The sequence below is a fragment of the Anabrus simplex genome, chromosome 7, assembly GCF_040414725.1.
Source record: "Anabrus simplex isolate iqAnaSimp1 chromosome 7, ASM4041472v1, whole genome shotgun sequence".
NCBI classification, from domain to species: Eukaryota; Metazoa; Arthropoda; class Insecta; order Orthoptera; family Tettigoniidae; genus Anabrus; species Anabrus simplex.
In genome coordinates this window covers 99845001-99859686 of record NC_090271.1, presented here as the reverse complement: position 1 = coordinate 99859686, position 14686 = coordinate 99845001, and the positions used below count along the sequence as shown (strand labels likewise).

Here is a 14686-nt window from a genome sequence, read left to right as displayed (position 1 = left end):
ACCATTTTTATTTACAACCTCGTTAATACTGTATGATTATCTCAATTAACACCTTTCCTTATATTAACACCTAAGTATTTACAGTGATCTCCATGAGGTACTATCACCACATCAATACAGTAATTAAATCTGAAACAACTTCAGCTCTTAGTGAAATTTACAATCTGACTTTTCATCCTGTTCACCATCATATCATTGTCTACTATCCATTGCACACAACATTGTCGATGCCTTTCTGTAGTTGCTCACAACCTTGTAATTATTTCTGTGTATAGTATAACATCATCAGCAAAAAGCTTTATCTATAAATCCAGTTCCTTACTTGTATCATTTGTTTATAAAAGAAAACATAAATATTCAATAATACTGTTTGCAGATCCCACCTCTCCCTGCCCCCCCCCCCCCCCCCCCCCACCTCTCTCTCCCTTAATCATTATGGGATCAGGCTGTGTAGTTGCACAAATGGAAACACAAGGACTGTACTACCTCCACTTATTACTCTTGCTATCTGCTACCACAGCAGTTCTGAACCTGCTAACTTTTTAGTCCAATTCTTGGGGATGTCAAACAGACCAGTTCATTTCTAGAAACTGAAAGACTGTAACAGTTGATTATAATTGTGCTAGTGGCTAAGAGATTATCAAACTAGCTTTTTGTCCTTAAGAACATGATTTGAGGTAATGGATACATCAGGATGGAAATACCACTATGCAATCATAAATGGACATGTGTCTGAGAAATGGCTCAAAGCAGTGACAGTTTGCAACCTTGGATAAAGACTATAGGTCAACTCATCCTGCCTTATGCATCTTAAGAATAATATAATTCAATGCAGGTATCTTCAGTTGGGTAATGTTCCACAGTTCCTGGTACTTACTATTAGGTAATTTGAGTTATATAAACAGAAATGTAATGACAAGAACATACTTTCCAAACTGATTAGCACTGTTATGCACTTGACTTAAGTTAAACCACATACACCTCAGTGGCAAAGTATTTCCTTTCCATCAGATCATTCAATAAATTCTGATAATCAAGGATTTGACCTCATTTTTGTAACCTTAGTGTGGCGTTGCTTGAGCCATTTCTGTAGGAGCTGAGTTGTAAGTGAGCCTCCTGCTGGAACTTCCTCAAATTCATCGTCATCTGGTGTGTCAGGTCTTGTTGGTGACCTCTTTGTCTTAGGATAGGATTCCTTTGGAGGAGGAGGAACTCTTATGACTCTGGATGTTGAAGGAACATTTGAGACCATCACTTGTTGCCCAGGAGATGTGCTGGTATCACTGTCATCTGAGGAAATGCGTGATGCTGGCTTTTCTAATGTGATATCAGTGGGTGACTGTGAAGGAGTTTTAGGACTACTATGAGGCCAGTTCTGAGCTGTGTGCATGACATACCCAGGATCCATGGGAGATGAAGGGGAGTCCCTCGTGTCTCGCTTATCACGAGAGCTACTGACTAAATTGGCATCTCGACTATCAAATCTCCAATGTCCTTCTTTGTCTGTAGGAGTTGTAATAGAGAGTTTACTCTCTGGGGATTTTCTTGTTCCATCTTTCTCCGAATCTGGGCTTGGAGTTACTCTCATTTTCTGCTTTGGACTTTCACCAAATAGATATCTCTCCCTTTCTACCTGAGGCATATTGCTTATATCTTCACAGAAGTCATATGAGCTTAGAACAGAAGACGGACGTGCTCTGTCAGACTTATCATCTCTTTCTCTCTGGTTGTTATCAAGTTTGTACCCTCCTAGTAGGTATTGTTCCCGCTCTCTAATGGACATGTAGGAAACCTCCTGTGGAGTTTGTCTTGCACTGTCGTCTCCAACTTCTATATTCTGAATTGTAGTGTAAGTTTTCACTTCAGTTGGAGATGTGGAGACTTGTGCATACTGATCTGCCATTCTTCTCTTCGTTTTCTCTTTTATATATGCAAGATATTCTTCTCTTTCAGTTGGAGACATTATAACCACTTCACGAGCAAAATCTCTTTGATTATCTCGATCATCTTCTGGAAGTTTCCTTGCAATTTCCATGCTGGATAATGGAGGTTTCTCTGTACTTCTTCTTTTTTGAATCTCACGTTCCTCATCACCTAGAGGAGCCATTGGTAGCATTTCAGTTTTTCGTGGTGGTGATGATTTCCCTCTAAAACTGCTTTGTTTTACTTTCAGAAAAGTGACATCAGGAACTTTTAAGATATCATCTGTTTCGTCCTCTTCAGGAATGCTGCTACCAGGTAACACGCCATTTCGTTTACTTATTTTATGTGACCTTTGATTAATTTCATCCATCTGCAAGTATTCTTGTGGTTCTTCAAAAATTGTATCTTGTGTTGTTGACCTAGGTTTCCGATTTTGATCTGTAACTGAAAGATCTGGAGGAGGATTTAGGATATCCGATGGGAATGTAACATGTAAGGGTTCACTTTCAATTTTTTTACCTTTAAGTGATGACTTTAACTGTCCAACAACTTTATCATGTTTGTCATCTTGTCCCGGTTTCCCTGCACTTCCATTTGCAATATGTCCGTTAAGTTTGTGAGATAGCAGATCCATAGCACCATACCCAACTTTGCCATTGTCAATCTGAGTCATTTTATCTTTCCCTGGTTTTTTCTTCAGCTGTTCAAGTCGGTCTTCCTTTCTTCTTTTTCCACTCAAGAGCAAATCTGCTAAAAAGAGAAGTCCTGTGAGCAGAGAAAGAACACCTAGAACAGCTCCATTGTCAACCAAGTCCTCTGGAACCATGTCTAAAGATGCCAGCTCTAAACTTCCAACTGCAATAAACAGAAGTGCTCCAAATCCCAACAGGAATCCTTCCTAGAACAGAGAAAACAATGAATGATAATTGCCTTAATACAAGAGAAGTAAAGAAAGGCAAAAATGTATTTGATAGGATACAGGTGTTTTGAAGGTAAGGAAGAATGTCTTTCCTTGACTATCTATGTAGTGTAATTGGACAGGCACAGACTTTTTCTTCTCATAGCTGTTGGATCAGATCCCTTCAGCATTTCATAAAAAGAAATCTATCACAACTGAATGAAGGTTTAATGCATATCTTTATAATTAAGACTTGGATCACCATGATGGCATATTTTAACCTGGTCTCTATTTAGAAATTTAAATTAAACACATTTATAGCTCTTGGGAACATGATGACACAGTTTTTATTGGTCATACAAATGCATATTTTACTATATTTTATCATTAAGTCATACTTGACCAAAGAAATGGTATAAGAGTGTATTTTTGGTCATGTTATAATTGTTTCCATAGTTCTCCAAGCATTACATGTTGTGTGCTGATAACGCCAAGTGATTTTGTTTATATTGGTTAATTTTGGATTTCCTTTCCTTAGAATAGTTTCCGTTATAGATATACTAAGTTTGAAGGTAACAGGTTCATGAGTTCTGTAAGGTATCAAAATATAGAGCAGAAATAACTCTGGAATGTTAAACACACAAAAACACAACTCTAGAAGCTATTAAAAAATGTATTTCACAGTTTGAAAGAGCAATATCTTGTAGACACTTTAGGTTAGGTTCTGACAGAAAAAAAAAAAAAAGAACATTTTGTTATGGGTCACCAGTTTCAGAAGAATGAGCTCAACTTTAAAATTAGGCTGCCTTGTAGGCCCTGTAGCTTTCAAACACTTGAGAACATCCGCACAGTGAGACAAGCCATTATGCAATCTCCGCAGTGTTCGGTCCATAGGCATGCAGTTGCTGTGGGACTATTTGATTGCACCGTAAGGAGAATGTTAAACACAGAGATGAAGTTCCAACCTTACAAATGCGCAGGAAGTGAATGTGACTGTGCCAACCCCAGAACATTTTGTAAGATTATGCTGAAGGTTATTCTAGCTGATGCCAGTCTACTGTCAAGTGACGAAGCTCACTTTTATTTGTTGGCTACATTAATAAACAAAGTTTTTACATCAGGCCGAAACCAACCCTTGACAGCTCCATCAGCGACCTCTCCAGAATGAACGTGTTACTCTATGATTATGGTGCACTGTCACTGAGTTTGGAATTATAGGCCCATACTTTTCTGAAGAGGAGAAAAGAACTGTGTCAGTAACTTCTGATCATTACATGCAGATGCTACATAACTTCCTGCAGTCAAAACTCAACGAAGTAGGGAATCCTGCTGTGTGGTTCTAACAGGATGATGCCACTGTTTACACAACTGGGTCATCAATGAACCTCCTAAAGGATATGTTTCCAGAGTTCCTAATCTTGTTACGAGGTGACATTCTGACACCAGATCATTCATCCCAATCTCGCAACTTGCAATTTCTTTCTCTGACAATATCTGAAGGCTCAAGTCTACCACATAAGCTGCAAACACTACTGAGCTGAAAGCTGCCATCCATCAAGGAACTGAGGCAATATCAGCAGACATGACCTGGGGAGTAATGCGGAACTTCAGGGAGAAACTTCTGACTTGCATAGAAAAGGATGGTCGGTATTTGGAGGACATCATTTTCAAAACTAAGTGATGGCATAGGTTTATGTGTAGATGAATCAAATGGCAAGCACTGCTCTTTCAGACTGTGAAATTAATTTTTGTACAGCTTCTACTGTTATTTACATTTAACATTCAGGAGCTATTTCTGTTAGGAAAGTGATTTCTTTGCTGTTGGTCTTCTGAAAATTTGTGGAAATATTTCATTTCTTCTGCAATATATTTCCAAGTTTTCTTCATCATATTTTGGTATTTTGTAGGACATGCATATTTCCAGAGTGTTTAGATTAAGAAATCTGAGCCATCATCATCATCATCATCATCATCATCATCATCATCATCATCATCATCTTCATCATAATTTTGTCCTTACAGTATAATAGCAGTTAATTTTTCTGTTGTGTGGTGGCTTTTGCAGGTTGTGAAGAAGATTGTTCCATGCAGGAATGGACAGAAGGAACAGTGTTCTTAAATCCAGGTTTTCTTCATCAATTACAACTCATTATTCTTTATTCTCCTGGGAATATCAGTTGATTTTTGAGAATTGCAAGAACTGAAGGAATATGACCTGTTTTCCCTCTGCGTTATATACAGGTAAGTCACTAATAACTTGCATCCGGGAGATAGTGGGTTCGAATCCCACCGTTGGCAGCCCTGAAGATGGTTTTCCGTGGTTTCCCATTTTTACACCAGACAAATGCTGGGTGTCTTCTAGTGTAGGGCCAATTTCCTTCAAATTCTCTTATTTCTCTGAACCATTTGCATCCTGTTGTGGTATTTTTTTGTGTTGATATTATACTGTACCAGTTGTTCAGAAGTCACGAATTCTGCATTCTATGTGCCTAAAGATTCCCAGTCTCTTTTTATGTATAGTATCAGTAATGGGTTCCTACTCTTTATACACAACTTCATTAGATACTATCTGCCACTGTCCACCTTCCTGGTTATTTGTTGATGCAGGTTCTTCCAATTATAGTATCAGTAATTGGTTTCTACTCTTTATACACAACTTCATTAGATACTATCTGCCACTGTCCACCTTCCTGGTTATTTGTTGATGCAGGTTCCTCCAATTTTTCTTTTGGTCTGGAGTCTGTCTGTCTTTGATTGATTGTTCAGGTGAAAGAGGGTCTCTGCTACATATGTTGCTTCTGGTTTTAGTTTTGTGTGTATCGATAGGATTTTTTTTTTTTTTTTGTGTGTGTGTAGATGTCCCAGGTTAATTCTTGTGCTTTAGGTAGCTTGTTTATTCTTATTTAGATTGAGGATTTTCATTTAGGTTGTTTGTTATTACTTCTCCTAGCTATTTAAATTGGGTGACACTTTTGACTTTATTACCATTTAGGCTTATTTCTTTTATTGATACTGGTTTTTGGAACATAATTTCTGTCTTTTCGAGTGATTTTCTAAGACCAATTTCAGTTGCAATGTTTTGAAGTTCTGATAACTTATCTATGTTTTAGCTTTGTTTAAATCAGTTTCTAGTAATACCAAGTCATCAGCGAAACCAAGTCACACTGTTTTGATTTTCCTGCCTATTTTTACTTTTGGAGGGCATTTCTTAAACAATTCCCCCATTACCATTTCTAGAGTGCAGTTCAACAGTAGGGGTGAGAGTCCATCACCCTGGCGTAGTCTTGTTTTGATCTTGAATGGTGCGGATAGCTCACCCCTGAACTTCACTTTTGACTTGGTGTTTGTGAGAATCAATTTTAATTTGGGGTGTAGTTCGAGGTGTCTTAGATTGTTTAGTACAGATTCCCTGTGGATGCAATCGTAGCTTCTTCGAAGTCAATGTTATCACCATGTTCCTTCTCCTGTTCTAATCCGTTATTAGCTTGAGACTCACGATCTGGTTAGTACAGCTCCTCCAGGATCTGAAACCTCCCTGGTATTCTCCTAGTTCCTTCTCAAGTTGTGGCCTGATTCCATTAAGGTTTTTGTATGTAATGTCTAGGATTGAGATTACCCTGTAGTTGTTAGGACCTGCTTTGGCAGATTTTTTGTGTAGTGGATGGATGGTGGCTGTTGTCCAGTGTTCTGACAAGCTGTTCATGAAGGGCAATTTTTGCTGATCTTCCTGCATATTTCCAGATCTTGCCAAAGGCCTGATCTTCTCCTGGCACTTTGTCATTTTTCATCTCACCCAGTGATTGGTAAACTTCTTTTATTTGTGGGGGTTGGGGCTTGATGTTTTCTGATGGTGTTGTTAAGGGAGAGTTGGTGTCCAAGTTAAGGAGTTCCTCGCAATTTTCTCACATTATTGGTTATAGAAATTTTGAGCGTAGCACTAACTTGCTACTCCCTTCTGTTGTACCTATTCCAGAAAGTTATGATGTAGAATTATTTTTGAATAAGGTATGTCTCTTGGCTGACTGATTAGTGTCTAGGCTTTTAGTTCAGAGGATTCCAGGTTTGATTCCCACTTGGGTTGGGATTTTAACAGCGTCTGGTTAATTTTTCTATTACAAGATATTAGAATCATTCTGTATTGACGGTTTTCATTTTACAAAGGAAACATTTTTATGTATCCCTCTATTCAATACATACAATACATACGTATCATGTATTGAACAGGAGGAGACTTTTTTTTTTAAATTCCTTTGTAAAGTGGTTAATTCCTCCCCTTCTTATACACACAACACACGACACTACCAAACACCACAGAAACATGGAATACTGAATACATCCCTCTACATATGGTTGGTATCTAGTAGTTTCATGTATGGTCTAATATTTTTTGCTGCTGAGTACTGTGCCCTGGTTTGATTAAACAGACCACATATACAACTCAACAATACCTTGAGAATAATTCCAGACACTATAAAGTCAACACCAGCCCAGCGGTTTCCTGTTCTTAGCCACATCGCTCCTCCATATCTTCGCAGACTTAACGCTCTGGTCAGAGAATACCAAACGATAAAAGGAAATCAACAGCTACGAATCCATACTGATATAGCTAACCTACAGGCTAGTAGGCTCAAATCAAGGAATCCACCCTTATGCACAGCTCAGAGACTAACAGGTGAGAACTTCAAACTCCTGAACCAATGGACCCTGAACTGGAACTCAACTTCTGCTTCAGAATTCCATGCTATGCCATCTGTAAAAGTGGAGATCCTGGATTCGGTCTACCCAGAAGAATGTGGACTAGGCTGGCCATAGTGTTTGCTCTGATGCTCTTTAAGTGGAGGAAGTTAGCATCTCCTACGTGTGATTGTGGTGCCAAGAGACAGACTATCACTCACATTGTACATGAGTGTTCTTTGAGAGAGTAGAGGATGGTTGTCCAGTTGTACTTCCTCTTAAAACAATAATCATCACCACTATCACCTTTGAGAGAGTACCGGTACCATGGCAACCTCAAGTATTTTGCAGCAGAGTATCTAAGGAGCTTGAACATGGATTTGTGAATTGTGTAAATATGTATTTATCCATGTTATTCTTGGATAATTAATATTGATTAATTGTATGCCATACAGTTAATATCAGTACCATTAATAAGTTCTTTGTATGTAACAAAAAATTGTCAGGTGGAGCAATAATCACATCTCTGAACTTGTTAAAACCCATGCCCGGATAGACCCTACTCGCCTGTCTCTGTATCGTCTAGTGCACGTAGACTCACCAGATTTTGACTGGTTTGCACTGGCATTCTGCTCACCACAAGGGTAGATGATTCCTGAACTACAAGGAGAGGAGAGTGAGCACAAGGGTTGAAGAGTGTACTCATCAACTCATTGCATATGGAGATATGTTCCAACTGATGAAATTATTATTGGGTTGATGGTATTATTTTGGGTTGGCAACAATGTGGTGTGAAGGGATTGCTTATCATTATTCTGTTGTTTTAACTGAGTTTGGAGTTTGTGTGTTGTGAAACACAGGTTTTCTTGATTGTGAACGTATTATTTGTGTAAATTTCAGACAAACCGATATGGAATGTCAAGTTGAGAAAAGTGAGTATTTCTGACACATTTTACTCTTTGAGTTTAACTGAGGATCCAGTGCAGCAGGAGCTGCGAGAACAATCTGTGAAGTGTACGGGAATGAAGCAATTGCTGAAAGAACAGCACAAAAATAGTCTTCCCGCTTTCAAGCAGGACAGTTTGACTTGTCTGATGATCCACGTTCTGGAAGACCTTCAGATTTTGAGGAAAGTCACTTGAGCGAGTTGCTTCATGAAAATCTTCGTCAAACGACGCGAAGATTGCATTCGATGGGGAAGGTACAGAAATTGGGTATTTGGCTACCACACGTGCTACGTGACAGTAACAAAAATCAATGAGTAAACATCTGTTCGTCATTGCTTGCCCAGCACCGGTTGGTTTGTGATAGGCACGAAGGATTCCTTTCGAACATTGTCACTGGTGACAAGAAATGGTGCCTATACGAGGACGGTTTGAAAAGTTCTTGGAATCACTGCTAGATGTCAGTGCTAGAGCAACGAGGTTCCCACACAATAATCACACATCCTTTGTGAGTGAACACGTGGCGCGTCAGTGCTCTAGCAGCAGGAGTGTTGTAGTGATGACTCTTTGTTGTTGTTCCCGCGTAGTGATTTGTGACAATGGAAAAAACTGAGATTCGAGCAGTGATTAAATACTTTGTAAAGAAAGTTGTGAAAGCAAAGGAAATTCATGCCGACTTTCAGAACACACTGGGGGACTCTGCTCCTTCATTTTCAACTGTTGCCAAGTGGACCAGCGAGTTTAAATTTGGTCGGGAGAGCTTGGATGATGATCCGCGTAGTGGACGGCCAAAAAATGTTACGACCCCAGAATTTATTGCAAAAGTGCATAAAATGGTCATGGAGGATCGTCGACTGAAAGTGCGGGAGATTGCTGAATCTGTAGGGATGTCTTCTGGATGGGTATATTATATTTTAACCGAAGAATTGGGTATGAAAAAATTATCCGCAAGATGGGTGCCGCGGCTCTTGACATTGGACAATAAACGCACCAGATTGGAAATGTCGGAACAAAGTCTGGCCCGTTTTTAGTGCAGCCAACAAGATTTTTTGCGCCAGTTTGTGACTACAGATGAAACTTGGGCCCACTTCTATACCCCAGAGACAAAACAGCAGTCAAAGCAGTGGAAACATGCTGATTCACCACCATCAAAGAAAGCAAAGGCAGTGCGTTCGGCCAGAAAGGTCATGGCCTCAGTTTTCTGGGATGCAAAAGGCATTCTGCTGATAGATTATCTTCCTACTGGCGAAACAATTACGGGGTAATACTATGCAAACCTCCTAGACCAACTACAGGAAAAGATACGCGAAACAAGGCCTGGTTTGGCAAGGAAAAAGGTCATCTTTCATCAGGACAATGCTCCGTCGCACACAAGTGTTATTGCCATGGCAAAACTTCATGAACTGGGGTACGAATTGTTGCCACATCCATCTTATTCACCTGATTTGGCACCATCAGACTTTCATCTATTCCCCAAGCTGAAAATTTTCCTCGGTGGACGGAGATTTTCTACAAGGGAAGAACTGACAGCCGAATTGGAGAGGTATTTTGCAGGCCTGGAGTAATCTCATTTTCGAGACGGGATCAAGGCATTGGAACATCGCTGGACCAAATGCATTAGTCTACAGGGAGACTATGTTGAAAAATAAAAGCAGTTCCACCGAGGTAACATACTTAATTCTAGTACATTCGGAGAACTTTTCAAAGCACCTACGTATGTCAACATGAAGAAGAGGAAAGAGTGGCTCAGCCCATCGAATAAAAGCAACTCCCTGTGCCAAGGATAATGCCTGTCCACAGAAAATCATGTTGTGTTTGGTGGAACAAAGATGGCATTCTTCACCATGAACTTCTTCCAAAAAACATAAAAATTACCTCTGCTGTGTATAGTGACCAGCTAAGACAGCTTGCCGTTGCTATTGACAACAAAAGACAAAGACAACAACCAGTCTTATTGCTCCATGATAACGCTCGTTCGCATACAGCACAATTGACCAAAGGTGTGATTCTGAACTTGGCTCAGAACCTCTTCCTCATCTTCTGTATTGCCCTGACCTTGCCCCTTCAGATTTCCATATTTTCTGCTCTCTTTCTAACCACATTCAGGGGCAAGTGTTTCCTGATGAAACTTCTCTTGACCAATGGCTAACAGATTTCTTCCAATCAAAACCAAAACAGTTCTACAGGCGAGGGATTCAACTGCTACCTGAACGTTGGCAGAAGGTCATAGAGAGTGGAGGTGAATACATCATTGAGTGATTGTGATTTACAGTGCATGACAGTGACAGTAAAATAAAATATAATATAAAATATAAGAACCGCACAAACTTATGTGTCGACCCAATATTATTATTTTTTTATAATCTGCTTTATGTCGCACCAACACAGATAGGTTTTGTGGCGATGATGGGATAGGAAAGGGCTAAGAGTGGGAAGGAAGTGACTGTGGCCTTAACTAGGGTACAGCCACCCAGCATTTGCTGTGTGTGAAAATGGGAAACCATCTTCAGGTTTGCCAACAGTGGGGTTCGAACCCACTATCCAGCATTTGCTGTGTGTGAAAATGGGAAACCATGGAAAATCACCTTCAGGGTTGCCAACAATGGGGTTTGAACTCACTATCTCCTGAATGCAAACCAAACCACACACCTCTTGCTTAGTGTAATAATAATAATAATAATAATTAAAAGAATTCTAGATTGTAAGATTTTGCTGTAAAAATGATTCTGTAGTGTGACAGTAAATCAACTGACACGTCTCTTCCATTTGGGCAGTCTAAAATACTTCACAGCCGACTTCACCAGATTCAATCTCATAACACTGAGCACAGGAGGCAAGCATTTAATGACCCACTCAACTGATATACTGGTAATCAAAACTTTTTGCTACACTGTTTCTTTTAATGTTACTTACCATCCTTCTAGCTCCAGCCAGTTCTCCAGATAGATATCCAATAAGAAGAGCTGTTGTAATGAGCACATAGCTGCCATATGTAATGTCAGCATAACTGGAACCATTAGCCTCCCATGTGATGTATCGAAATAGAGGCCATCTATAGTTCTGTTTCTCCTGTCTGAGGGATAAGCGTCGACCCTCATCGTCTGAAACTCGTTTGTAGATTATGCATGTCACACTCAGCACCTGGAAGTAGAAATGATGATATTGAGAAACCATATTCATGAAAGGAATAACACGCTTTAAGTCTTTTGTACAGTGGGAGCATTTGAACTATGAGCCAGCAGCGCTGTGTTTTTCCTATTGGTGGCACGACAGCCAAATTCAGTACTTGGAAAATGTGCCTACAAGTAGTTTACATCAATATTGTAAAGAAGAAGAATATCACAACTGTACAAAAGAACAAGAAGTAGCTAACTATAAATTGTAAAAAGTCAAATACTTTGTAACTTCTGTAAAAACTTGAAATATCAATGAAGCACTTAGCCAAGAGGTCAAGAATGCCCTTCTACATCTCCTTCACCATGTCAAATCACCCTACCCATCATCCTCCTCCATCAAACCTCCCAAATCCGCCTAATCTCCTGGCCACCTTCTAGATGGCCCACCTCAGCCCCTCAGAGACGGGAATGAAAACTTTTGCTCACTCGCGAGATGCACACACATCTATCTCGACCTTGTCTGGCTCCATGGCTAAATGGTTAGCATGCTGGCCTTTGGTCATAGGGGTACCGGGTTCGATTCCCGGCAGGGTCGGGAATTTTAACCATAATTGGTTAGCTTCGCTGGCACGGGAGCTGGGTATATGTGTAGTCTTCATCATCATTTCATCATCATCATGACGCGCAGGTCGCCTACGGGAGTCAAATCGAAAGACCTGCATCTGGCGAGCCGAACTTGTCCTCGGACACTACCGGCACTAAAAGTCGAAACTTGATACTACAGCGTGCGACATCACAGCTGTCCTAGTAACAAACGGAAAGAATGTCACATTCAAAGATCAAAAACTTCTTCTTCTTCTTATATCGCTTTTCCCATACTTATGGGGTCGCGGGTGCGAACTGTGTCGCACATGTGGATTTGGTCCAGTTTTACGGCCGGATGCCCTTCCTGACGCCAATCCTATATGGAGGGATGTAATCACTATTGCGTGTTTCTGTGGTGGTTGGTAGTGTAGTTTGGTGTGTGAATATGAAGAGAAAAGTGTTGGGACAAACACAAATACCCAGTCCCCGAGCCAGAAGAATTAATCAGACGCGCTTAAAATCCCCGACCCGGCCGAGAATCGAACCCTCGACCCTCTGACCGAACGCCTCGACGCTGATCATTCATCCAAGGAGTCGGACGTTGAAAGATCAAAAACGTTTGGAAGAAATAGTTTATTTAGAAAATTATGTGAATAATGGCAATCATAAATGGTAGTGTAATTCTCAGTTCTGTAAGTCTGCTGTATTTCTGCACGTTGTCATGCTATAAGCGAAATATACTGTATCAATGTTTATAGTTCGTAATACACCTGAGTGATATATTTTGGAAGAAATAATTTCTGAAATACTATTAACATTTTAAAGTAAGTCAAAAGTCGATAATACGTTTCAGTTATGTACTTCCAGTGGGAAGTATTGAGATATGCTATATTCTAATCGGATACTGCTGAATTGTAATCAAATGAGTCCCGTTTTGTCCCTTCTTTTAGTCAAGAAAATCTTGAAATGGTGTTTCGGTTTTGATAATCTGGTCACCCTTCCCGCAGTATTCTTTAGGAACCATCTACAGTATGTAGCTAATGAGGAATTCGTAACTAACATGGTCTATGTATGAAAAAATCAAATAACTCGATTGCAGTTATAATATTTCAATACCGTAGGCTATAAAATATATTAATCCAAAACAATTACGTTTAAGGATATCATCTTAAACTGTAAATGCTCCATTTTTCTCTCTTTTAAATAGCAGATCATAAAATAATTTAATTATTTTGTAAGCTTTGTCAGTCTAGGCGATCTCCAGTTATGAGGAATAGTATAAGCAAATAGCATATTAAGCTATTTGGTATAAGCAATGGATTAAAAATAAAATTAATGAATAATTATGCTCTGATTTACAGGAATCGAACAAAAGAATCGATTACCCATTCTCACAAACGCGCAAGTCATCTGTACGGCGTCAGCTCGAAAGACCTCTCCGGAGGCCACGCGCCATTATAATAGACAGAATAATTCAAGAATCCGAATTAGACAAACTTATTCTACTAGCTGGAGGCCGTCGACCTCGATGTTAGGTCTCTGAAAACAAGGATCATCAAAAAATAATTTCTGGGTGGATATTCTGACCATTGCGCTAGATCGGTCCACCGCCGAGGAAAGTATAGTTCATCTTTTCAATATAACATTCACATTTGACTCTATACTTTCAAATGTTAGAGAATTCTAAAGTCAGGGTAAAAGTGTTCCAGGAAGAATGAAAAAACGCACGGCTAATGGAAATAAATGACTTATTTTACCGAGGAAGCACTGAATGGCAACAAGTGGATTTTTTTTTTTTTTTGTTTACAATTTTGCTTTACATCGCACCGACACAGGTCTTACAACAGTAATGATGCAATAGGAAAGGGCTGGCAGTGGGACGATTCAGCCCCCAACATTTGCCTGGTGTAAAAATCGGAAACCACGGAAAAAAATCTTCGGTAAGTAACTTAACTAACTAAAATCTAAGTATGGCTACACAGAAAAAATTGCAGAACCCTATGTTTAAGTCAGTCATCTCCGTACAGGCCATGAAGACCCTTGGAGGGGTGGAAGGTAAAGGATTCCACTATTCGTAAGCTCAGCACGTCGGGGGTAGAGTAGTTAGCTCTACGCCCGGCCACTTTTGATGCCAGGAATTAACCTGGTATTAATTTTTGGTGTAGGCTGAATAAACTGCAGAGCCATGCGCACTTCCAGAAGTGGAAATCTCGTTTCTTAAATTTTTCGACCTCCTGGCCAGGAATCGAGCCCTTGTCCTTCTGGATGAACCGAGCACGTCTGTACGCCTCGGCTAGGCAGCCCCTAAAACCCCACGTTTGGAGCGTATTCATCGGTGGAAGCGAACATGACTGTACATGTATTGCCAATAGCAAAAATAGGGAGAGTAGCAGGAGAAATTTGTTTTGAAAAGAAGAGTAAGGAAAAATATGTCAACAAGGAGAGATCTGATATTAGCCTACAAATTGGGTACAAGGGCTGGAACGGGATCCACTCAGCCTAGGGAGGTCAACTGAATAGAGGGAAGTTCGATTCCCATCTCGGCC

At 39.9% G+C, this 14686-nt stretch overlaps 1 protein-coding gene across 1 annotated transcript in view; it reads right to left on the bottom strand.

Moving 5' to 3' along the window:
* Positions 1-1028: 1028 nt before the first annotated feature.
* LOC136877713 (histone H3.v1) overlaps positions 1029-14686 on the bottom strand; it is an 80215-nt gene continuing 66557 nt past the window's right edge. Inside the window, exons 2-3 of the mRNA XM_067151923.2 lie at positions 11353-11580; positions 1029-2821 (exon numbers count right to left, since the gene is read on the bottom strand). Coding sequence (XP_067008024.2) covers positions 1034-2821; positions 11353-11580 — 2016 coding nt within the window. The 3' untranslated portion in view covers positions 1029-1033. The remainder of the gene's footprint in view (positions 2822-11352; positions 11581-14686) is intronic.